The 24,981-nt window shown below is 36.6% G+C and overlaps 1 protein-coding gene across 1 annotated transcript in view; it reads left to right on the top strand.

Moving 5' to 3' along the window:
- Positions 1 to 2,834: 2,834 nt before the first annotated feature.
- The window catches only part of SLCO6A1 (solute carrier organic anion transporter family member 6A1), a 104,923-nt gene continuing 82,776 nt past the window's right edge, over positions 2,835 to 24,981 (top strand). The window contains exons 1-4 of the mRNA XM_030843084.2: positions 2,835 to 3,162; positions 14,733 to 14,993; positions 19,234 to 19,419; positions 21,319 to 21,415. Of these exons, the coding sequence (XP_030698944.2) occupies positions 2,835 to 3,162; positions 14,733 to 14,993; positions 19,234 to 19,419; positions 21,319 to 21,415 (872 nt within the window). The remainder of the gene's footprint in view (positions 3,163 to 14,732; positions 14,994 to 19,233; positions 19,420 to 21,318; positions 21,416 to 24,981) is intronic.

The following is a 24,981-nucleotide window of genomic DNA, read 5'->3' as shown; positions in this document are numbered from 1 at the left end:
AAATGTGGCCAGTACAAACTGAGATATGCTCTCAGTGTAAAATACACACTAAATACTGAAGATTTAGTAGGAATGAAAGAATATAAAATATCTTATTATAGTTAATGGTTTTAAAATATTGATTACATGCTGAAATGACAATATTTTGAACATATTTGGTTAAAGAAAATATATAATTCAAATTAATTTGACCTGTTTTTATTTTTTATGGTGGGCACTAGAAAAATTTTAATTACACATGTGCTGACATTTTATATCTATTGGACAGCACCGCTCTAAAACTTTTATTTCTTAGAGACTTGGAAACTTCAAAGGTCTCAGTTCTGGCCAAAAGTAAAAAGAAGTTAGTAAGGAATCATTTATTACTTCTTTTTGATGCTCCTTTGGACTTAAAAAAAAAATTGTGATCAGAATAACAACCACAAAAAAGCCACGGGCAGAACTTCCCCGAGGACTTCATCTATCCCTCAGGATGCAGTTGTGCTAATAAGGTGTCATTGCAATGACCTTCTAACATATGCTGTCTCGTACAGTGAAAGGACATATCACTTTATGACTGTCACCTACTGCTTTCAGTAGTGATTTCCAGACTTAACATTCGTAAGGGGCTAAATCTTTTTTTTTCTCCATGGATACTTTAAACATCAGTGGGTATTTAAAATATGGCTACACGATCATACAGTTGTATCCTTGCATAAAGAATTACTCAGATGACCTTGGAAGCAAGTCAAAGATCAATAAATCAGAATCGGGAGGGGAGATCATCTCTGTCAGTTTCCTTGATAAGGTACTAGTGCTACCCAAGTAAGTAATGCAGTTGAGAATCTAGAAATATGCAGATATTAAAGGGTAAAATGTTATTTATAGAATCATAGCTGGAAGTTTAATACTTCTAGCTAAAAATGCTTCTTATAAAATCTTCTGTTCATGGAATGAATGTTCTTTGTTTTCTGCATAGGTTTCCCAGGGTAAATCAATCCAAGGACAATATTTCTCTGGTTTTATCTTTACCCTAGTAATATGCTCCATGCTCCTTTAAAGATTTCCCTAAGTATTACTAATAGTTTCCATTGGTTGTAGTCATTGTCTTCCTGTAGCAGCCAATTTTTAATTAGTTAATTAATTACTAATCAAATCTTAATAAAATTCTTTAAAGTGCTAAGCACTGTTCCCTCAAGATGTGTTCAGTTTGGTGGAGAAATATATATACAAATAACATGAGATGCTTGTTTTAATGGAGATTTATATGGTCAAAGTGAAATTGTAGCATGAAGTCTTTGGGAAGTCACAATGAACTGAGTAGAACTGGAACATGAAGACCAAAGTCATAATAAAGTCAGTCAGAAGGCAGTAGTCAAAGCATGAAGAGCCTTGCAAATTTCATCCTGAAAAATCACAGGTTTCCAAATAGTTTTTGAACTATGGAATCCTTTATTCAAATAAAATATTACATGGAGTCTCAGAGGGTAAGACAGGTAAATAGATTGCAGTACTGGAAATCCTCTTCTAACGCTGGGTCTGAAGAGTTCCCAAGAGTTAGGAAGAAAAATAAATTACAGATGACTACCAAGACTTCAGACTGAGAGGGTGATCATTGTATATGTATTTACGTATATTTGACAAATTAAGTTTCTTAGTATAGGCAAAATAACATTTCCATTCACCAATGGGCATATAGCTCTGCTGAAGAAAGCCCAGCCTCAGGTCAATGGTGGTGTCTCTGGTACCTTCCTTCCCAGTTCTTCTCGGTGATTTTTTTTCCCCTGGTCTACCAGCCCCAGTACCATTTTAGCAGCACAAAAACTTGTTGAAGAGCTGGATTGTTTTTGATAACACAACGTCTAATCCAGGGGAGGAAAGATAGTTTCATTTCTCCTGGAAAGTCATCCTCCCCATACATATGTCCTGAATAACTTGTATTTCTGCCTAAGAAAAGAAAACCGATAATAAATTGCATTTTTACATAAAAACACACGTTTCATATCCTGGTAATATTCTCTTACATTCTTTCTTTTCAGAAGGATTTTTGTGCCTGGGAAAGTATATTGTTTTTTCATCTTGCTGGTTTTCATCCATTTGCTGCTAAGTGAAGTGTTTTACACATAGAAATTATTGTCCTGGAAACTCTATCCCTAGTTAAAAACAGAAAGGATTATTATTTTCCTCCCTAAATAGGGGAATGGGAAAATGATTTACTTTCCCAAGTACAAAAACAACCCTACTCTAATGGAAAGGAAGTTTCTTTTTCATGTCTTCTGATTTCTCCTGGTCATTTAACAATTTTCAGGTTGTTTCTAGCGAGATCATCCAGTTCAAAAAACACCACGATAAAATAAGTCTGGGTAAACTGGGAGACAGTTCTACTGTCCCATTATTGAACATTTTTCTTTCCTTGCTTCCTAATGAGAAAGTATTAAATAAGTAGTAGCATCCTTTGATGCTAGTGGATCAAAATATCTAATGGATCCTTTGCATTAGAGTTCCTCTGGCGGCCCCTGTCTGTGTGAGCAGTTATCAAAATCTAGTCGTACTAGCTTTCGCTCCACCCCCCTCCCCCTCCCCACGTGGAAGCAAAGAAGGAAACAGCCCTGTAAGCTCTCCCAGGGCAACTGTCAGCCTCCCCGCGGGACGTTTGCCTCCTGCCCAAGGAGAAACGTTCCCTCTGGAGGTTTGGGTGGCCACCAGTTCCCCGACGTCCGGGCCCAGCAGGCTTTTCCGCTGAAGCAAGGAGAGCAGGCCGCACCGAGCCTGTGGGAACCGCAGCCCACGGCCCGCCCCGCCTGCGCCGCCCAGCGTCAGCCACGACCCCTGCCTCAGCGGGCCGCGGCGGAGCCATGCAAGAAGCCCTAGTGGAAGTGGAGCCCCGGGCTGCGCTGGCCCAACCTGCCGAGAACACTGTGCCCTCGGAGGCCGAGGCCGGGAAAGCCAGGGGAAAAAACCCGCTCTTCAGGATCTTTCCAGCTAACCTAATCAAGTTCGGAAGGTTCAGAGAAAGAGACCAGGCTGGGTCCACGCCTTCCAGTATCAAGAAGGTACGGGAAAAACAGAAAGAGAGTTTGGAGGGGCCCTGCGGCTTGGGCTGTATGACTTTTCCCCGCTGTCAGCGTTTCAACAACATCCGTTGCTTCCTGATTTTCTTCTGCATCCTGGTCATCTCTCAATGTAAGCCTGACGGGGGGCTGGGTAGAGGAGAGGTGGTTCTGGTGCGGGCCAATGCGGGGCGTCAGAGGGTTGCCTACGTTGGGGAGGCGGAAGAGGGACGAGGTGCGTGGGGAGAGCTACGTGTGGTGTGGTGGCCCCGCTTCGTGTGGCGGGACTCTCCAGCGTCCTCAAGGTACGTCTGGAATCAAAGCTGGTTAAACGGGCCACTGCCTGGTTTACTTCACCTCATCAGGCACCTGATGGACATAATCCCCCCTCCGTGTGTGAAGGGGGCCTGGCCTCCAGAGAGCCTGATGGAGGGAGGGTGGCGTTGAGTCGTTGAACCGTTGTTTGGTCACCAGCCCTGAGAAGCTCTGTCATTCAGGGCTGAATCACTTGGGAGATTAAAATAAAGTCGAAAACAGTATCTGTGATCACCAGGTTGTTTCTGCTTCTACCCACAATTTTGAGACACATTGGCCAAGCCACTTGTCTCCTGGATCTTGTTTCCTTATGTGTGGATTGAAGAGGTGGAGTGGGACCTCAAACTATATCAGAGAAACCAAACTCAAAGGTGTTTATCTTTGCCCACACAGTTTGAAGAAGAGTGTGAATTTGAATGCCTTTAGAGAAGGCATATATTTTCTACTTGGCCACAGCCCTCACCGCTCCCATTACACCTAGATTCTTTACTATCCTGTTTACACTGATGATATTGGAGTTTGCCAAACATGATCTGTTTTTGCTCTAAAATGCTGTGACTAAATAACTTCAATAAAAAGACTATATGTGATAAGTACCATATGAGAGGAACAAATAAATAGTCATCAGTTTGTCTTGAGAAATCATTAAAGAAGTTTCTTTGAGAAAGAAGCATTTGAATTATGCCTTGACAAATAGGTATAGTGATAGCTGGGGATGTAGAATATTTATTGAATAAGGAAATGAATGAAAGAGTGTTTTGGTAAGTAAACACTCAGTTACAGGAAAGCCTTGTTTTAGAATGGTGAGTGACAAGTTTGGCTGGATGATGGTTTCATCTAACCACCCAAACCGGTAATTATATTTATTTTATTCATCGTGTCTCCCCAGAACCTAATATAGTGACTGAGGCAGAAAAGACAATAAATATGTATTGAATACATAAGTAAATTAAAAAAGAAGAAAAAGACAAATTGTGGCCACATTATGAAGGTCTTTAAATATCTGACTGAGAATTCTGAAAGGATACTAAAAGTTGATTACTTCCCATTAATGTACTGGGTTAATAAGTCAGGTGCTTTACAAGCATCATCTCAATATAATCTCCCTATTCGGTGGGTAATGTGGAGCCAGTGAACGTTTTTAACAAGTGGTTGCAGTGAATGGTTTTTAGCTCTACTGCTTATTAACTGACTTCATACGGATCATTAGCACAGTTTGGGTATAAATACTGAGTCTTTCATTCATAAATGAATTTATGAATTTATTTAAATGAATTCTTCATTTTCCATTTATCAATTCATTTATTTACTGTTACATTTTAAACAATTTCAAACATACAGAAAGGGTGCAAAGGCAATACAAAGCATTCCTACCTCCCCTTCACCTAGATTCTCCAGTTGTTTACATTTTACCACATTTGTTCCTTCACCTTTTCTTTCCTATACTTATAGACTTTTTCAGACATGGTGCCCCATCACTGCTAAATACTCCAGTGTGCATCTTCCCAAAGTGAGGACATGCTGCTGCATAACCACCTTACACCCCTCCCAGTCAGGAATATCAGTGTGACACCACCATCATGTTATGAATTCGTACCCCCACTTACATATTGCCAACTGTCTCAATATTTTCTCCTTTCCCTTTTTGGTCCAAAATTCTATCCAGGAACACATGTTGCATTTAGTTGTCATACTTTAGACTTCCTCTTTAGTCTTCAACAGTTCCTCATTCTTTCCCTGTTTCTTATGTCCATGCCAGTCTTAAAGTATATGGGTCTTTCATTCTCTATGTTGAACTTTGACATGGTTTTTTTTGATCATTCCTTATGACCAGACTCAGGCCATACCTGCCTGCCTGCCACCCTCTCCCTCTCTCCCCGCAAATCTGTGATTTGCCTTTTCATTTTCTTGTGCCTTTTTGATGAAAAAGGTGTTCACTTTTGTTGAAGTCCAGTTTCTTAATTTTTTATGGTTCATTCTTTTTGGTTTCTATCTAAGAATGTATTGCCTAACTCAATGTCATGAAGATTTTCTGCTTTGTTGTTTTCTAGAATTTTTATGGTTTAGCCCTTATGTTTAGATCTCTGATCCATTTTGAATGATTTTTTTGTGTGTGTATGGAAAGAGTCAAAAATAATTTTTCTCCATATGGATACTTTATTCCAGCATGATTTATTAAACAGACTGTCTTTTGACCCATTGCATTACCTTGACACTGTTGTTGAAATTCTAATCTCTAGAGTCTTTTTCTAGCCTCTCTATTCTGTTTTATTGAACTAATATGTCTAACTTATGCAAATGCTGTATTGCATTGTTTACTCTGGTTTTCTTATATGTTTTGAAATCAGGTATTTTTATGACTTTGTTCTTTTTAAAAGTTGTTTTGGCTATCCTAGTTACTTTGCCTCTCCACATTAATTGTAGAATCAGTTTGTTTAATTCTGTAAAAAAACTTACTGGGATTTTAGTTGGGTATGCTTTGATTGTATAGGTTTGGAGAAAATTCACATCTTTTTTTCTTTTGATTTATTATAAGAAAGAATACAGAAATTACTATTGCTCAAAACAGTCATTCTACGGGAAACCTCAAATAGCAAATTAGAATTTTATATATATATATATAAAATTTTCTTTTTTTGAAAGATAGTTGCTAGGAGAGTAGATTTTCCAGACCCCAATGAAAGATTCATTTTGCAATCAGCTTAAGCCTATATATATATTTTTTAACATCTTTATTGGAGTATAATTGCTTTACAATGTTGTGTTAGTTTCTGCTGTATAACAAAGTGAATCAGCTGTATGTATACATATAACCCCATATCTCCTCCCTCTTGCATCTCCCTCCCACCCTCCCTATCCCACCCCTCTAGGTGGTCACAAAGCACCGAGCTGATCTCCCTGTGCTGTGCGGCTGCTTCCCCCTAACTATCTGTTTTACATTTGGGAGTGTGTATATGTCCATGCCACTCTCTCACTTCGTCCCAGCTTACCCTTCCCCCTCCCTGTGTCCTCAAGTCGATCCTCTACAGAAAACTGACATCTTAACAATACTGAGTGTTCTGATGCCTGACCATGGTGTATCTATTTAGGTCTTCTCTCCTGCAAGTTTGCTGTATTAATTTATTAGTTTTAGGAGGCTTTTGGCAGATTCCTTAGGATTTTTAACTACGTGATCATGTCAGCTGTGAATCAGGATGGTTTTACTTCTTTCTTCCCAGTCTGTATGCTTTTTATTTCTTTTTTTTGCTTTCTTGTACTGACTAGGACCTCCAGTACAATGTTGAATAGAAGTTCTGCAAAGAGATATTCATTTATTTTTCCTGATTTTAGGTAGAAATCATTTAGCCTTTCACAATTAAGTATGTTAACTGCAGGGTTTTTGTGGATACTCTTCACCAGTTTGTAGATGTTCCCTTTTATTCTTAGTTGGTTGGGAATTTTTGTCATCAATGGTGTTGAATTTTATCAAGTGTTTCTTTTCCTGTATCTACTGAGACCATGATATGGTTTTTCTTATTTATTCTATTAACATTATATATTGTGTTTTTTGATTTTTGGATTTTTAACCAACCTTGCATTCCTGGGATAAACCCTTATTGCTGGCCTATTATCTTTTTTTATAGATTGCTGGATTCAATTTGCCAAAATTTTGCTAAGAATTTTTTTTAATGAGAGTATTGGTTTGTAGTTTTCTTGGAATGTTTTTGTCTGTCTTTAGTATCAGGTTATACTGGCCTTATTAAATTAATTTGGATGCATTCCTTTCTCTTCTTTTTTCTGAAAGAGTTTATGTATGATTGGGTGCCTACACAAACTCTTTCAGAATTAGTTTGTCGATTTATTGCCTCTCTATATCAATATTAGTATCAGCTTTTTGCCTCTCAGCTCCAAACTCATCCTTTTTGCCTGCTCTGTGAAAATAGACCTGGGCCCTTTAAATATTTTTCTTTGTGAGCTGTCACAATGTTAAATTTTATCAGTAGAAGGTACTGGAGAGCCATTACACAGGAAATTTTACTTCTTGGTTCCAGTGTGTTTGCTTGACAAGCTCCTGCAGTGTATACAGATTTCTCTATCATCAAGCTGTTGCAGTGCTTGCATCTTCGCCAGTATCACTCTGCTGTAGTGCATGGTGTCCAGAAGCACTCAGTGGCTGGCAGCTTCCTTTGGCATTCCTGAGCTTTCCCCAGCACATAGAAGGAGAACTACCACAAAGTTTTAGAGTATAGATTTCCTGCCAGTTTTGTTAGCATGGCACCACAGTGACTTCTTGGTCGTTCAATAAGCCATGGCTATGCTCTCTTCAGCAAGGTGTGAATTTTAGCCCTTCAGTGCTCCCTTTCAGCCCTGGGGGAGTGGTTGTTCCTTATATGGGCTATTTCTATATTCTTTAGCATTCTCTTTACATCTAACTAGCTAATGCCTTGTTACACGAATCTCCTGTTATAGTTAATAATTCTTTATACTAAACTTTTCTTGTTCAAATTACTGTGTGGTTTCTCTCTTCTGATTGGATTCAGACTGTTATGGAATTGGTATCAGGAGTAGTCCCAGAAGATATACTCATAAAGTTGTAATTTTAGGATTGGTTTTGTTATGCCTTTAATCTTGAGTGAAGTGCTGAGCTCTTTGCCAGTGGAAGACGGGTAGTAGTTCTTGGCATGTAGTGGTATCATAACTAATCAAGCTATCACCTAGGCTTGATTGGGATGAAATGCCAAATGAAGCATGTACCTTGAAAGCTGAGTGGATGCTTAATTTACCTTATGGTAGTAATGATGACTATAAGGACTCTGGTGATGGATGGAATCTTTTGAATGCCCTTAAGCACTTATGAAGAGAAAATGACAAACTTAGGTTTGTTAACTCTCAGCTCATGTTATAGTCTGAGAATTCAAGGGCTCCCATCAAAGCCCTGAAGTAAGCTCTCATTTCTTTTAACCACAGAACAGATGTTTCTGGAAATCAAACGCAAAATGTAAATGTATGGATTGATGAATTATAATGACAGTTGAATTCAAAATCTTGTCAAATTTGCCCTGTGTCTTCCCCTCTCTTATGTATTCAAGAAGAGTGTTAATTTTTCAGTCTGTTCAGTTTGTTACTTACTAGGACATAGTGGTAACTTCTAAGCTCTTTACATGTGGAACTGAACTGTGTGTAAGTATTTGTGTGGACATATATTTTCATTTCTCTGGATTTATACCTAGGAGTGAAATTGCTCAGTCATACGATGCCTCTACAGTTTAATTTTTAAGTGTGCTCTATGTTTTCCATGTATGTACTTCAACGATTTGAAGAAGTTGCCTTTTATTCCTAGTTCATTGAGTGTTTTTATTATGAAAGGGGGTTAGATTTTGTCAAATGCTTTTTCTGCATTTTGATGTTCATGTAGCTTTTATTTTTTATTATATTAATTTAGTGAATTACAATGATTCATTTTGATATATTGAATTGAAATTAAGGAGGCCTGTGGCTTTGGGCACTTAAATTTGGTGAAACATTCAAAATAATCATAGAGACAACCTATTTAAAGAGGTTTGTCTTGTAAAGTATTTGTCAAAGAAAGATTCTCTGAATTGAGTATTTTGTCTGAAATATTTCAGTACAAAAATATAACTGAAGACATTATTTAGTAGTGTTTTCTTTGAGCTTATGGGATACTTGCACACTTATAAAGAGTGCTTTTTCAATGAAAATATTATGATCTGTAGTAAAGAGTCATTTGGAGGCTTTATCAACTTCAAATTTATTAACTATTATATTGGAGATGTCTAAGACCTCAGTCAGGCTAAATGATTCACTAGAAGGACTCAGAGAAAGATGTTATACTCATGGTTATGATTTATTATAGTGAAAGGATACAGATTGAAATTAACAAAGGGAAAAGACACATGAGACAAAGTCCAGAAAAAACCAGGCTAGGCTTCCATGTGTCCTTTTCCAGTGGAATTAATAGTAGGGATATGCTTTATACTCTCAGCAACAACGTGTGATAACACATATGCAAAGAGTTGCCAGCCAAGGAAGAGCATGTGAGCCTTGGTGTCCAGGGTTTTTGCTTTTGTTTTTGTTTTTGAGGGGGTGTCAGTCCTCTAGGCATGCAGCATCTGTGTGACTGACCTCAGCTACTCAGATTCTATTACTCCATCGCTCACACCCAACAAAAAAGGTATTCACCATAAAGCATGTTGTTAACATAAACTGTCTGACCAAAATGGAACTGTGTGGCTCAAGGCCTCCAGCATATAAAAGCACGCTTATATGGTAGAATATTCCAAGGGCTCAGAGTCATCTCCCAGGAGCCAACCAAAGACCAGTCTTGAAGACAGGCCTCTTTTTGAGCAACCCAGGCTTGAGTTAACTCTTTACTGCAAAACTATAAAAAGCAATTCTGAATTACAATTAATTTTTTTTTTTTTTTGCGGTACACGGGCCTCTCACTTTTGTGGCCTCTCCCATTGCGGAGCACAGGCTCTGGACGCGCAGGCTTAGCGGCCATGGCTCACGGGCCCAGCCACTCTGTGGCATGTGGGATCCTCCCAGACTGGGGCATGAACCCGTGTCCCCTCCATCGGCAGGCGGACTCCCAACCACTGCGCCACCAAGGAAGCCCCTACAATTAATTTTATAAGAACAATTAGAGATAAGATCATATTAAAATATATTCTTCAGAAAAAATATGAATTAACATTTTATTAGAGGTAAGTATGGCTAAGAAATTGGTTAAAGTATCTGAGTGTGTAACGAGAATAATATTCCTTTATTTTGTAAATATCATGATACATAGTATAAAGATATTTAAAAAGTTTTTGACCAAATTTTTACCTTCACTAATGTAATAAAACTAGTTGGTTTATAAATTACAAAAATTATGTGATTTTTTATGTAGTACTCCATACCAGGCATTGAACCAGGAAAAATACAAACAAAACAACCCTTAAAGATGGGAATCTGGAATTGGTTATCTCACCTGATTGGGCTTGAAAGCAATGAAAAAAGCAATATTTGTGCCTGTGGAAAATGGTACACTGGAAGTCAGTGGCATGTAGTGACTTAAAAGAGTTATTTAAAATGTTGCCTGGGATAAAGTTCTTACTAGAGGCAAGACTTTGGGAGACTAAGAGCTTCTGCAATTGAGTCCTATGGTGGAAGTTTTGACTACAGAGATTTTGGGGTTGATTGCTTCTCACTGCACTGAAAAATTCACAGAAAGAAAATGAGAAGTTTAGGGCATGATTAGAAATGCGTGAGCTTTTCTGATGGTGAATTTTCTGTGAGAATCTTATCACTTTTAGGCACATACTGCATATTTGGAACAGTACCAACCCGTATTCACACTTTCAGAATTACAACATAAGTTGAATTCATAAATTTATGAGATCACTTATGTGAGAATTGGGGCATTGATTGGAGAAGAGTGGAACCCTGAGAATTGGGACAAAGGCATTTGGGTGGAATTCTGTGAATCCGACAACTGTAAACTCTGAAATCCTGAACCTCCTTTCCCAGTAGGACCAACTATTCCTGCTATGTCTCAAAAAGAAACAATTCCTTGCTTGGAGACCCTGAATTTACTTCACCTGAGTTAAGGGAATGCTGATTGCCCTCATGACCCACCCTACCATCCCTGATTGCTACTAGACTCATAGCTAGAATCAGATTCCAGCCTTCCCAGAATGACTAACATAAAATCTGTCCTGGGAGATAATATCTTATATACCCAAAATTTGCCTGCCACTTCAGTGATGTCTCTAGGGACCAATTGGTATGGAGTGTGCAGGGCTACCTCTTCTCAAACGAAGGACAAGTTTTTCATTTCTACCACCCACTACTAAGAAAAAACATAACCTTTGGTGAACCTGTGGTTTTCTGAAGACGAAAGTCTGCTGTAGTATAATGCTATAGGAAGCATCATAGCCCTGAAAAACAGAGAAAAAAGGAAGTCCTTCCAGTGGGCAAAACATTGGAGAGTACATCTGATTGTCTGTATTGCCTAGATACCAGGCTGCCTTTGACTAATGGTTTGACCATTTGGTGATTAGGAAAGGGTTGTGTAAGTGATATGTCTCTGAATGGGCAAAGTTATCCTATGTGAATGTTCACCAAAAGAAATCCATTGCAGAGGAAGCTCTCAGTAATGAAGTAGATAGACAGCTATCCTGTGAATATTAATCAGCCTCTTTCCTCTGCCATTGTATGTCTTGTTCAGTGGGCTCATATTTATAGTGACAATCATATCAAAGATAAGAGTTTATATGAGAGCTGAATGCAAGGCTTTATCTTCACCAGAGCTGATCTGGCTATTGCATTTCGGAGTGCCTGAATTGCCACCAGGAAAATTCAACACAATCCAGGAAATAACTCCATTCCCTAGTGAAACCAACCAGCTATCTGGAAACAGGTTGATTATGTTATCTGCTTCTATTATAGAGTGGGCAATAACTTCTCATCACTGAAATAGATATTTATTTTAGATCTGGGTTCTTCTTTCATCACCACAGTTCTGCCAGAACAACTATAATTGGACTTAATGAATGCCTCATACACCATCATAATCATCTTATGTAGTATCACATTACTTTTAAGGAAGGAACTCGTTTTACAGCAAAAGAAGTACATCAGGAAGTTCATGTTCATGGAATTCACTGGTCTTACTACAGAGTTCAATAACCAGAAACTCTTGGCGTTATAGATAATTTTAATGTCCTATTGAAGACTCAGATAAGGCATCAGCTAGGAGACAGGAATCAAAAGTTTGGGTACTGTCCTGTAGAGTGAGGCATATGCTTTATGTTAGTAATCTATATATGTTATCTGAAATCAAGAGGAAGAAGAGAGGGTGAAATTTGGAAGGAGGAAGTTATAAATATCAACTGTAGTCTAATAACCATTTAGAGACATAAACACTGTAGCAACTATGCATTTTTCTCTTGTTTTAAATGTACGCACACACAAACATATATACATTTGTGTGTGTATGTATTTCAATTTTTAATTTTTTTCTCTTCCTCTTTCCCTTAATATTTTATAGAAGAGTATTGTGGAAGATAACTTTACAAATTTGTCTCTACAGAATATTCCTAAATTGGAAGAGGAATTAATACCCCAACCCAGAGACGGACACAGTTACTGACAGGACATTCTTTGCCTTGGCCAGTATCCTCCTTTGCCACATTTAAAATGAGAGTTGACAAAGTGAGAGAGTGGCATGGACATATATATATACTACCAAATGTAAAATAGATAGCTAGTGGGAAGCAGCCGCATAGCACAGGGAGATCAGCTTGCTGCTTTGTGACCACCTAGAGGGGTGGGATAGGGAGGGTGGGAGGGAGGGAGACGCAAGAGGGAAGAGATATGGGAACATATGTATATGTGTAAGTGATTCACTTTGTTATAAAGCGGAAACTAACACACCATTGTAAAGCAATTATACTCTAACAAAGATGTTAAAAAAAAAATGAAAGTTGAAGAAAATGCTTTTAGGTGCAGCAAAGTTTCTGTATCTTGTTTCTTGCTGGTTTTGGTCTGTTAAACTGCTGTGGTTCTGGGTCTGATTATGGTTTCTTCTGCAATACAGTTCCCTCACAGATTTAGTTAGGCCTACATCTTTGCTTAATTATTTATTTACTTATACCATTTATACCTTACAATTTAATTTTTATGTTAAAGAAAACCCATTCAGGTTTGTGATTCAACTAGAAGAAGGGTTAAAATTACCTTGAAATGGATATGGTGACTGATTGGACTATGTGTCTCCATTTTGGGGGAAAAAGTGAGAACATCTTTGTTTGTAAGAATGATAATCGCAACATGTTTGGCAGAAGCATGATTATGTTGCTGTTAATTTGGTATGGAAGTTTAAATATGGGAAGAAGGGTGAAAATGTGTCCTAAGTAGTCCAGAGGGTGAACTCTTCAAGTTATTTGTTGGCCATGCACTCCATTGTTGCCATTCTGGACTCACCCCTATTTCCAAGGGGACTGGCAGCCTGTAAACTACAGTTACCAGACTTCCTTGCCAGCTGGCTTCCACTTAGGTGTTGCCAGTAAGAGGCTGTGGCAGTACATTTGAAAAAGGGGCAATGGGAAGCCTCTCTTTTCTATCTCTACGCTGGTGATGATTTTGGCAGCAGCAGCAATACTGGGTAAGCGAAGGCTCCTGGATTTATAGTCAGGAATAAATAAAACTCCATCAGCAACAACAGTGGATGATGCAGCAGTACAGTGTTCATGGGCACTGGCTCAAGCAACTGCAAGAGCAGCAGAAACAGCAGGTGACTATGAGGTAGCTAAATTTCATAGCATTAATAGGTGTGTGGGTCCTGGCTTCCTACAAAGAGGTAGTGATTGCAGTTCCAACAGCAGTAGCAGCAGCAGTAGCTGTCACTACTCCAGCAACTTTAGTGGCATTTATATCATGAGTTTGGGGTTTTTTTGTTTTTTTTTTTTTTTCGGTACGGGGGCCTCTCACCGCTGTGGCCTCTCCCGCTGCGGAGCACAGGCTCCGGACGCGCAGGCTCAGCGGCCATGGCTCACGGGCCTAGCCACTCCGCGGCATCTGGGATCCTCCCGGACTGGGGCACGAACCCGCGTCCCCTGCATCGGCAGGCGGACCCTCACCCACTGCGCCACCAGGGAAGCCCTATCATGAGTTTTGATTAGTAACTATTTTTTCTTTTCACTCCAACAAATGTATTACTTTTGTAACCAACACCGATATCAATTTCTTTCTGTTTCAAATACTTAGTATGTTTATTTTTCCCAGTTGGATGCTGAATTATAGAAATACACATATATGATACCATTTACTTACTGTTCAAGAACACGACAAATGATACTCTATATTGTTAAAGGATGTATATATACATTGTCAAAAAAGTGTTAAAACGGCTCAGAAATGGTAAACTCCAAATATTGGATATGGGTTATAGAGTGAGAGAGAAGAATGTGTTTAGGGAGTGCATGTTGGGTTTCAACTATTTTGTTAACGTTTTATTTCCTATTCTAGATGGGAGATAAGCAAATATTCATTAGATTGTTATTTATTCATTTTTTAATAATTGAAACATAATACATTAAAATAAAGATCAGTACTGAGATGATTAAAAAGAGCATATTCTTCAGTATATTACTCATAAATATAGTTTAAAAATAGTTACAAAAATTCAATTAGCAAATATTTCATAGAGGTTAAGACATATTAGTGTTTTAGAAAAGGAACTATTATGTATTTATAGATCTTAAACATTCAGAGTAATGTAAAATAAACTTAAGTCATTGCAAATTGTTTTGTTTTTCAGTGATTATAATGATGATCTATTTTGTCTTTATAAAGATAATTTAATGCATATTATTGCTTTCTTTTTTTCTTTTTACATTTTAGGTATTGTGTTTGGTCTTGTAGATCTGAGCACTGGCAATTTTCAGAAGGAGAATCATCTGAAAACCACTGAGAATTTAGTGCTGTCATTGACCTATGATATTTCATTTTGCCTGGTAGTAGTGTTCATAGCATATTATGGAGGGAAAGGAAACATACTAGGATGGATTACAGTTTCCTCCTTTTTAGTAGGATCTGGATCACTTTTATTTGCTTTTCCATACTTTAGTGGTGGAAATTATAAAATGACGGTAGAAACTGAAGGTAAGATTTTAAAAGATACTATCATACATCAAATCATTATTCATTTAAGCCATTGGCTCTAGGAACTTAAAATAGACTGTGATATTTATGTGTCTGTACATTCATTCATCTGTATCTACTTATATGATCAAGTTTATTAAGCTAATTAATGGTAGCTCCCTGGTAACATGTATGTCATTCTCCCATCTTCTCATGATCATATACCCTTTCATCTAAGAGATGGGCCTAGTAACATGAAAGAATATTTTGGTTGATATTTGGGATAATATTTGGGATAATTATTTTGTGAAATTGGTTTTCTTTTATCAATTTTCATATATATTATAAATCTTTTGATTTATATCTTCCACAGTATACTTAAATTGATCCCTTTATTTTGACCTCAGCACACATATACACAAGTACAAAGGCAAAGATAACCAAACTTACACAGACACACACAAAAAGTCAGAACTTTTCTAGCTACTTCTGCCATTTCAAAATGGGTGCTGCCCTTTGACACAGGACTTCGAATCTGGAAAGATTGGAGGCTTCTTTGCTTTCTTCATTGTTTTTTTGATTTATTCCACAATTTTTTGCTACTCCCAGTAGATAAAAAGGCTATTTGAAGTCCGTAGCACTATTTCTGACACTTTTGTGTCAGGGACTTTCTTGTTATGCATAGGCTTATAAAAGTGTTGGAATGCATTTACCAGTTTTGGAAACTTTAAACTGGGCTTTAGCAAGAAATGATGGAAAAGGCATGAGGATGTCTCTATATGTGTGTATGTGTGTATATACATTTTTATGATGTTTAAAAGTATGTTTGTGATGTGTGTTTATGCTGTGTGTTTACAATGGAAATAAAAATAGTTCATATTAAATATAATTTATATAAGATATTTAGCTATATATACTATATAATTCATATTATAAATAATATACTGATATGTATATGATATATATCATATAATTTATGAAATCTAATATTCACATATATTTATGTTTATTATATTTGTAGACTATATGTAGAATAAATACATTTATTAATTTATAGAATATATTTGTAATATATTTATTATATTTGTATAATGGACAGCTAATTGAATTAGAAGATGACTTATGGGAAGAAGGGAATGGATAACACTTTACTCCTATCCTTCCCTTAATCCTTTTCTGGTGAGAAAAGGTGAAAAGTTAGGAAGCACTGCTTGAGACATTAAAAATGCTGCTTGATGAGTACTCAGGAGTAATGACAGTAGAAATAGTACAGTCTTTCTTCCTTTGTGTTTTCTTTATAGTATCTAGATTCTAGATATTTTATTTTCTGCTTGTGATTAAGAACGTGTAATTTATCTAACAACAAGCATTCAATGTATTTACTGGGTAACCCTCTGCTTGTTGTTAGAGAAGCAGAAATAGAGTAAATAAATGGTCTTTGCAGGTAGAAGTGCTTATTTCATACACACATCTATGCAGATATTTCACTCATTTTGTTGAAAAGTTTAGTTCTTACATAACTAATTTTCTACTCTATGTACATACTTCAGTTTATGTATGTATATATATTTAATTTCTGTATTTTCTTCTTTCATCCTTTTTTTGGGGGGGGTCCTTCTCTTATTCTTTTCTGAATATCCCTCCTATTCTATTCTCTATTTTCCCCAGTTACCTGCCATACCCATCTTCCTGTATGACTGGCCTGAACCTTGGAGCAGTCCATTTATCACCACCTTACACTCCCTTTCTCTGCCCCCTCAACCCCATCTCAGTTTTCTGTACTAATGACAAATTGGTCTTCAGTCCCTATGTGTCAACTAACATGTAGAAATCATAGTAAACCAAATCCTTGAGAAGTTAAAACTAATTTTCTCCTCTAGTTCATGCAAACAGTTGTATCACACTCTGATCTTTAGTTTCTAGATCTCTGCATATAACTGAACACCCAACATATCCATGGTTGCAGTGCACTGTCACATTACTAAGAACTTACTAAATATCTGTTATCTCACTGTCTGATTATATCCACTAATTCTTCTAACTCACTCATATAACAGAAACATCAGTTCTTTCCTTTCATTAGAACCTTTAGTGTATTGACATCTACTTTCTCCCTTTATCAGATTCTCCTTGTTGTTACTTTCTTTCATTTGTAGCTTATTTTATGTTCCTTAATATGACATGTTAGAATATTTCAGACATACTCTAATCATTATACTAAGCTCTCTGTCCCATTGTCCTTTCTTGTTCCTCGTCTGGAAAACTTTTGATCCAACCATATACCTTTCTTTTATATCTATATCTGGGCTGCTGATGAGTGTTTTAGAGAAAAATCACACAAGAGGACAGCTTAGTCCCACAATGAATTTGTTACTTTCAACCTCAATTATACTTTCAAATGGATCCATTCCCCTGATTTTTTTTTCAGTTCCCTTCTATAATTCACAACAAAGATTTTTGATTTTCCTCGTGTCTTAGTTAGTGTGGGCTGCTATAACAAAAATATCATAGACTGGTTGGTTTAAAAAACAGAAATTTATTTCTCACCGCTCTGAAGGCTGAGAGTCCAAGATCCAAGTGCCCTTCTTCACTTTAAAAAATCCCTTGTTTGGACTATAATTTCAAGAAGGGCACTAAAAGATTAGTTTTATCCTACTGGTAGAAGACATTTGTTTTCAAATGTTGGGCAGCAGGAATCTCAGGACCATGATCCTTAGGAGAAGGGAAACAAGTTGAATGTTTTTTTTTCTAGAAGGAGACAAGAGTAGTAGATTAGGGACATACTTGATTATCAGGAGGGTGAAGGACCTACCTGAGTTTAATAATCATGCATTCAAAGTGAGATTTGCATTGTTGTGTGTTTCCCTCCAGCCTCATTCAACTTTGAAAGCGTAGGTGTAGAGTAGGGAGAAGAGTTTAATTTGACCAGGGCTGAAGTTTTACTAAGGGATTGCATGATATGAAAGAGAACAAAGGATTTAAAAGTGTTAAGATGATAATGAGAGAAGTAAGGAGATAAAGGGGACATTGAGATCGTGAAAAGGAGCAGGATCAATGGACTGATTATAGGTCTTGGTGAGTTTTAAGGATTGTAGCAGCTGGGTTGCTAGAAGGAGTGATCTGGAAAAATAGAGTTTGAGTGTAGGATGCTTACAATTAAGGAAGGCTTGTAGTTATTGTTTCTGAAAGTTTAAAATGAGTAGCTAGGGTAAGTGGAATACAAGTACATGAACGGAGAGGAGTGCAAGGAACTAAGAAGCTAGGATGTTGGAAATATCAGATTGATACTGATATCACCACAAGTTAACATGTCTATATAAAATTGAATCAGTATTTTGGATCACAATTCTAGAGACCTCCTCGCATTTGACGTGGGATCAAGTTTCATTCTCTGTGGATACTGAACCACCTGAAAATTTCCATTTGTGTACTATTTTGCAGTCTATACTATTACCAGTTTTCCACTAATATTTTAAGAGCATTTGTTAAATTCCAATCAAAATAGACACAGTCAGAATGATCTAATTAGCATTACCTGGATCTACCAATCTAATGACAAATGTAATTCCAACAAACATTTATTTACTATTGATTTACAACCATGTGAATTTGAAAAAGCATAAGAAATACACTGTCACCTAAAGGAGTTTAAAATCTAGTACATTACCATATAATGACCAACAGAGAGAAAATTTTATTGTATAATGCCTTGTCTTTATGCACCTGTATTCTAGAAGTTAGTGGGTCTAAAATGGGAAACTATTTAGTAACACGAAGTTAATTTGAAGATTGCTGAAGAAGTGGATCTAGAACTAAACTCAGAAGGTAATCTTTAGTAATTCAGATAATTTAGGATGTTAGAAATACTTTTACCCTGGGGTCAAAACTCAGGGGTACCAGATGCCAAATTTAAGAGGAATATGTGTGTATGTGTGTGTATATACATATATGTATGTATATACTTATGCACACATAAGTATATATATACATATAATTATGCATACACATTTATATTTGGTTTATAATATGTGCATATTTTCCAGTATTCCCACAAATTTTCTTTTATCGTTGCTTTTTTTCTGAGAACATGATGATTGATTATAGAACTACTACATTCAATATACATGAGTGTTAACTAAAATAAAAGCATAATGGTGGAAATAGCTTATAAAAGGTAAAACATTTCATAGAAGATACTGCGTATTTGTTGTATGTTTAACTTTTGACTCATTTAACAAAAATATAATTATCTTTTCAAAAGATACTTGCCAAGAAATGAAGATGGTCAAGGCTTGCAAGAAAGCTTCATTATCATTCCAATCAAAATATATGACGTTCTTCATCCTTGGGCAGAGTGTGCAGGGAATAGCAGCTATACCTCTTTATGTCCTTGGAGTAACCTTTATTTATAACAGCGTTGCCACACACTCAGCTGGTATTTATCTAGGCAAGTTATTTCCCCTTCTAATATGATTTTTATATATTTTCATCCTATCAACCTATTTAGGCTGCAGTTCATTTCGCTGGGAAAAAAAATCTCAAATTACCAGATTAAATTGCTTGAGTAGTTGTATGTTTTAACTTTAAGGATACAGTGGGGTATCACTTCTCGGCCTTTTGGCTAATATCAAGGATATAGTGGGATGTTGCTGCCATAATATCCATAAGGGAGTAGAAATATTGTTTATGCTTGCTTAGAGCAAGATTCAGTGTGGTGCTGAAATAATCATTACTAAGCTCTTTACGTACATTAACACAATCGTTTTGGGGAGCTTTGATTTTTTTTTTTTTTTTTTTTTTTTTTTGTGGTATGCGGGCCTCTCACTGCTGTGGCCTCTCCCGTTGCGGAGCACAGGCTCTGGACGCGCAGGCTCAGCGGCCATGGCTCACGGGCCCAGCCGCTCAGCAGCATGTGGGATCCTCCTGGACCGGCACACGAACCCGTGTCCACTGCATCGGCAGGCGGACTCTCAACCACTGTGCCACCAGGGAAGCCCAGCTTTGATATTTTGAAGTTAATGAAAACATAATCTCATTCATCCTATCAAGGAGAGGAGTGATGTGCTATTTAATTAGCTACAGTGTAGTATCCTCTATTTATAATATTTCATGCTAGTGTATTGCACAATAAGTAGCCCTGGGGTACAGTAATCTGTACCTCTTTATATTGTAATAGCTTCTGGTCCTGGTAGATCATCTACTTATACAGGGTTATCTAACTATCATTTTTGGAAAAAAATTTAAAGTTGTTTTTACATACTTATTGTGAAGGTGACTTAACAGAAAATAACATTTTTCACCAAAATAATAATTTTTCCACCAGAGGTAAGGAAAGTCATATCAATGAACTAAAATAGATAATATTCATATTTATGTTTGTTTTTAGAAAAAAAATTGTAGCCATTCATTACCGTTGGCTGATGGTGGCAACAAATCTGTTTGTTTTACTTTTGATTCTATTGAATAGCAGTTAAAACACATGTATACACTACAGAGAGTAGCTTACTTTATTGCTACCTCCTGCCACCCTGGCAGCTAAAGTGAAGGATGCAAAGGTGATGTTTATGTTAAAGTATTATCTTGCTTTAGTACCACAAATTAAATTGAAATAAGACCCGTTGAATTTGTATTAAATATATGTGTATTTATTTATATTACATTAATATATAGATTAAATAAGGTACAGTGAATTACAAAATTATCTGAGTTTTTCTAATATGTGCATTGAATAATATGTATGATGATAAATTTTATGTGTCACCTTGGCTAGGTTATGGCAACCAGTTGTTTGGTCAAACACCAGTCTAGATGTTTCTGTGATAATTTTTAGATGTGACTAATATTTACAATCAGTAGACTTTGAGTCAAGCAGATTACCCTTCATAATATGCGTGAGCCTCTTCTAATCAGTTAAAGCCTTTCAGAACAGACTGAGGTTTCCCAAAGAAGCAATTCTGTCTCCAGACTACAGTGTAGAAACTCTGCCTGAGTTTTCCCATGCTGCTGGCGTGCCCTGTAGATTTAAGACTTAATTATGGACTCAAGACTATAACATTAGCTCTTACCTGGATTTCCAGCCTGCCAGCCTGCCCTACAAATTTGGATTTGCCAGCCCTACAATTTCATGAACCACTTCCTTAAAGTCTCTGCCTCGCTCTCTGACTCTCTGTCTCTCTCTGTTTCTGTCTCTCTGTTTCTCTCTCAATATCCTATTGGTTCTGTTTCTTTGGAGACTAATAGAATATTCCATGAAGCTTTCAGAAATAACTCATTGCAGTGAGATCATTTTTATCATTTTACAACAAAGTTGGGTTATGTAGTTTGATGTTCAGTATCCATTTTATAGGCCTTGTGGAAGCTGCAGGAATACTCGGATATGCTTTGGGATATGCAATAGGAGCACCCTTAATTAAGGCCTCTGTGAACAGTACTTTTGAGACAAGGTAGGCTGGTTTTTTTTTTCTCTTTTTTTTCTGTTTTACATTGTATAAAATATTTATTGGCTAGATACTGTAGCTTATAAATATATAATTTGTAATTACTATTTTAAAAATATGTAAATGTGACTGATATGCACATATGTATACATATAAATATATCTAAAATACACATTTTATCTTTGCTGTTTGAAATATAATTCAAAAAACAACTTATAATGACAACCATACTACTATTTCCACATATAGTTTTTTTTTTAATTGAGGTATAAAACACATAGTGTAAAATTTACCATCCTAACCATTTTTAAGTGTATAATATAGTAATGTTAACTATATGCATATTGTTGTGTAACGTATCTCTAGAATTTTTTCGTCTTGCAAAACTGAAACTCTATATCCATTATACAACAACTTGCCATTTCCCCCTTACCCCCAAGCCCTGGCAGTGATTCTTCTACTTTTTGTTTCTAAGAGTTTGACTATTTTAGACACCTCATATAAGTGGAATCATGAAGTAATTGTCTTTTTATGACTGGCTTATTTCACTTAACATAATGTCTTCAACGCTCATCCATGTTGTAACATATAACAGTATTTCCTTCTGTTTTAAGGCTAAGTAATATTTCATTGTATGTATAAACCACATTTTCTTTATCTATTCATCTGTCAGTTGACCTTTAGGTTACTTCAACCTCCTCTTGGCTATTGTGAATAATGCTACAATTAACATAGGTGTGCAAATATCTCTTTGAGACTCTATTTTCAATATTTTTGGGATATATACCCAGAATTGTTAGATGGTATGGTATTTCTGTTTTTAATTTTTTTGAGGAACTTCCATATTGGTTTTTTTTTAACAGCCATCCTAATAGGTATGTATGAGGTGATATCTCATTGTGGTTTTGATTTTCATTTCCCTGATGATTAGTGATGTTGAGCATCCTATCACATACTTGTGGGCCATTCATATATCTTCTTTGAAGAAATATCTATTCAAGTCCATTGCATATTTTTAAAATCAGATTTTTATTTTTGTTGAGTTGAGGCAGTTCTTTCTATATTCTGGATATTAGCCCTACTCCAGATACATGGTTTGCCAATATTTTCTCCCAGTCTATAGTTTTTCTGTTCACTCTGTTGATTGTTTCATTTGCTGTGCAGTTTTTAAGTTTGACGTAGTCCCATTTCTCTAATTTTTTTTGTTGCCTGTGCTTTTGATGTCATATCAAAAAATAATTGCCAAATCCAATGTCATGGAGCTTTCTTTGTATGTTGTTTTCTGGGAGCTTTATTGTTGCAGGTTTTATGTTTAGATCTTTAATCCATTTTGAGTTATTTTTGTATATATTATAAGGAAAGGGCCCAACTTCATTCTTTTGCACATGAATATCCAGTTTTTCCAGCACCATTTATTGAAAAGATTATCCTTTCCCTGTTGTGTATTCTTTTCATCCTTGTAAAAGATTATTTGTCCATATTTACGAGAATATATTTCTGGGATCTTTATTCTCTTCCACTGTTCTATATATCTGTCTTTATATCAGTACCATACTGTTCTGATCACTATAGCTTTGTAATATATTTTGAAACCAGGAAGTGTGAAGCCTTTGTCTTTATTTTTCTTTCTTGGGATTGTTTTGACTATTTGGGATCTTTTGAAATTCCATATGAAATTTTAGGATTTTTTTTTCTATTTCTGCAAAAAATTCTGTTGAGGTTTTGATAGGGATTGCATTGACTCTGTAGACCACTTTGGGTATTAAGGGCATTTTAACAATATTGAGTCTTCAAATCCATGAGCATGTATGTCTTTCCATTTATTTGTATCTTCCTTAATTCCTTCAGCAATGTTTTGAAGTTTTCAGTGTACAAGTCTTTGCCTTGCATGCTGCTCATTGTTAGTGTATAGAAACACACTTGATTTTTGTGTTGACTTTGTATCCTGCAACTTTGCTGAATTCATTTATTAGTTCTAACAGTTTTTTTGTTTGGAGTCTTTAGCATTTTCTAAATAGAAGATCATGCCATCTGCAAACAGAGGTAATTTTACCTCTTCCTTTCCAATATGGATGCCTTTTATTTCTTTCTCTTGCCTGATTGTTCTGGCTAGAATATCCAGTACTATGTTGAATAGAAGTGTTAAAAATAGGTAGGTGTCTTTGCCTTGTTCCAGATATTAGAGGGAGAGCTTTCAGTTTTTCACCATTGAGTGCAGTGTTAGCAGTGGGCTTTTCATATATGGCTGTTATTATGTTGGGTAATTTCCTTCTATTATCAGTTTGTTGAGAGTTTTTACAATGAAAGGGTGCTAAATTTTGTTGAATGCTTTTTCTGCATCGAGATGATCATGTGCTTTTGTCCTTCATTCTGTTAATGGGGTAAATCACATTAACTGATTTTCATATGTTGAACCATTCTTGTATTCCAGAATAAATCTCACTTGGTTATGATGTGTGATTCTCTTAATATGTTGTTGAATTTGGTTTGCTAGTATTTTGTTGATGAATTTTGCATCATTATTCATCAGGGATATTAGTGTGTAGTTTCCTTGTAGTATCTTTGTCTGATTTTGTTTTCAGGGTAATGCTGACCTCATGGAATGAGTTTGGAAGTATTCTTACCTCTTAATTTTTTGGGGAAAGTTTGAGAAGGATTGGTATTAATTCTTCTTTAAGTGTTTGGTGGTACTCTCCAGTGAAGCCATTTGGTCCTGGGATTTTCTTTGTTGGGAGGTTGTTTTTTTTTGTTGTTTTTGTTTTTTTTTTGCGGTACGCGGGCCTCTCACTGTTGTGGCCTCTCCCATTGCGGAGCACAGGCTCCGGACGCGCAGGCTCAGCGGCCATGGCTCACAGGCCCAGCCGCTCTGTGGCATATGGGATCTTCCCAGACCAGGGCACGAACTCGTGTTCCCTGCATCGGCAGGCGGACTCTCAACCACTGCGCCACCAGGGAAGCCCTGTTGGGAGGTTTTTGATTACTGATTTGCTCTCCTTATTGGTTCTGTGTCTGTTTAGATATTTTATTTTTTCATGATTCAGTCTTCATAGGTTATATGTCTCTAGAAATTTTTCCATTTATTCTAGGTTATCCAACTTGTTGGCATAAAATTGTTCATAGTATTTTCTTATGATCCTTTCTTATTTCTGTAACATCAGTTGTAATATCTTCTCTTTCATTTCTGATTTTTGTTATTTGAGTCTTTTTCTTGGTCTAAAAGTTGGTCAATTTTGTTGATTTTTTAAAAAAAATCAACTCTTAATTTAATTGATTTTCCCTATTGTTTTTCCATTCTATGTTTCATTTATTTCTTCTCTAGTCTTTACTATTTCCTTCTTTTTGCTATATAAATATGTATTTTAAAAAATTAATTAATTAATAATTTATTTTTGGCTGCATTGGGTCTTCGTTGCTGCACGCAGGCTTTCTCTAGTTGCAGCGAGCGGGGGCTACTCTTTGTTGTGGTGCGCAAGCTTCTCATTGCGCTGGCTTCTCTTGTTGCGGAGCACAGGCTCTAGGTAGTTGTGGCTCACGAGCTCTAGAGCGCAGGGTCAGTAGTTGTGGCACACGGG

Source organism: Globicephala melas, chromosome 3 (genome assembly GCF_963455315.2).
Source record: "Globicephala melas chromosome 3, mGloMel1.2, whole genome shotgun sequence".
In the NCBI taxonomy this organism is placed as follows: domain Eukaryota; kingdom Metazoa; phylum Chordata; class Mammalia; order Artiodactyla; family Delphinidae; genus Globicephala; species Globicephala melas.
Note: the sequence above shows the minus strand (reverse complement) of the source record. Positions and strands in the feature narration are given on the sequence as shown.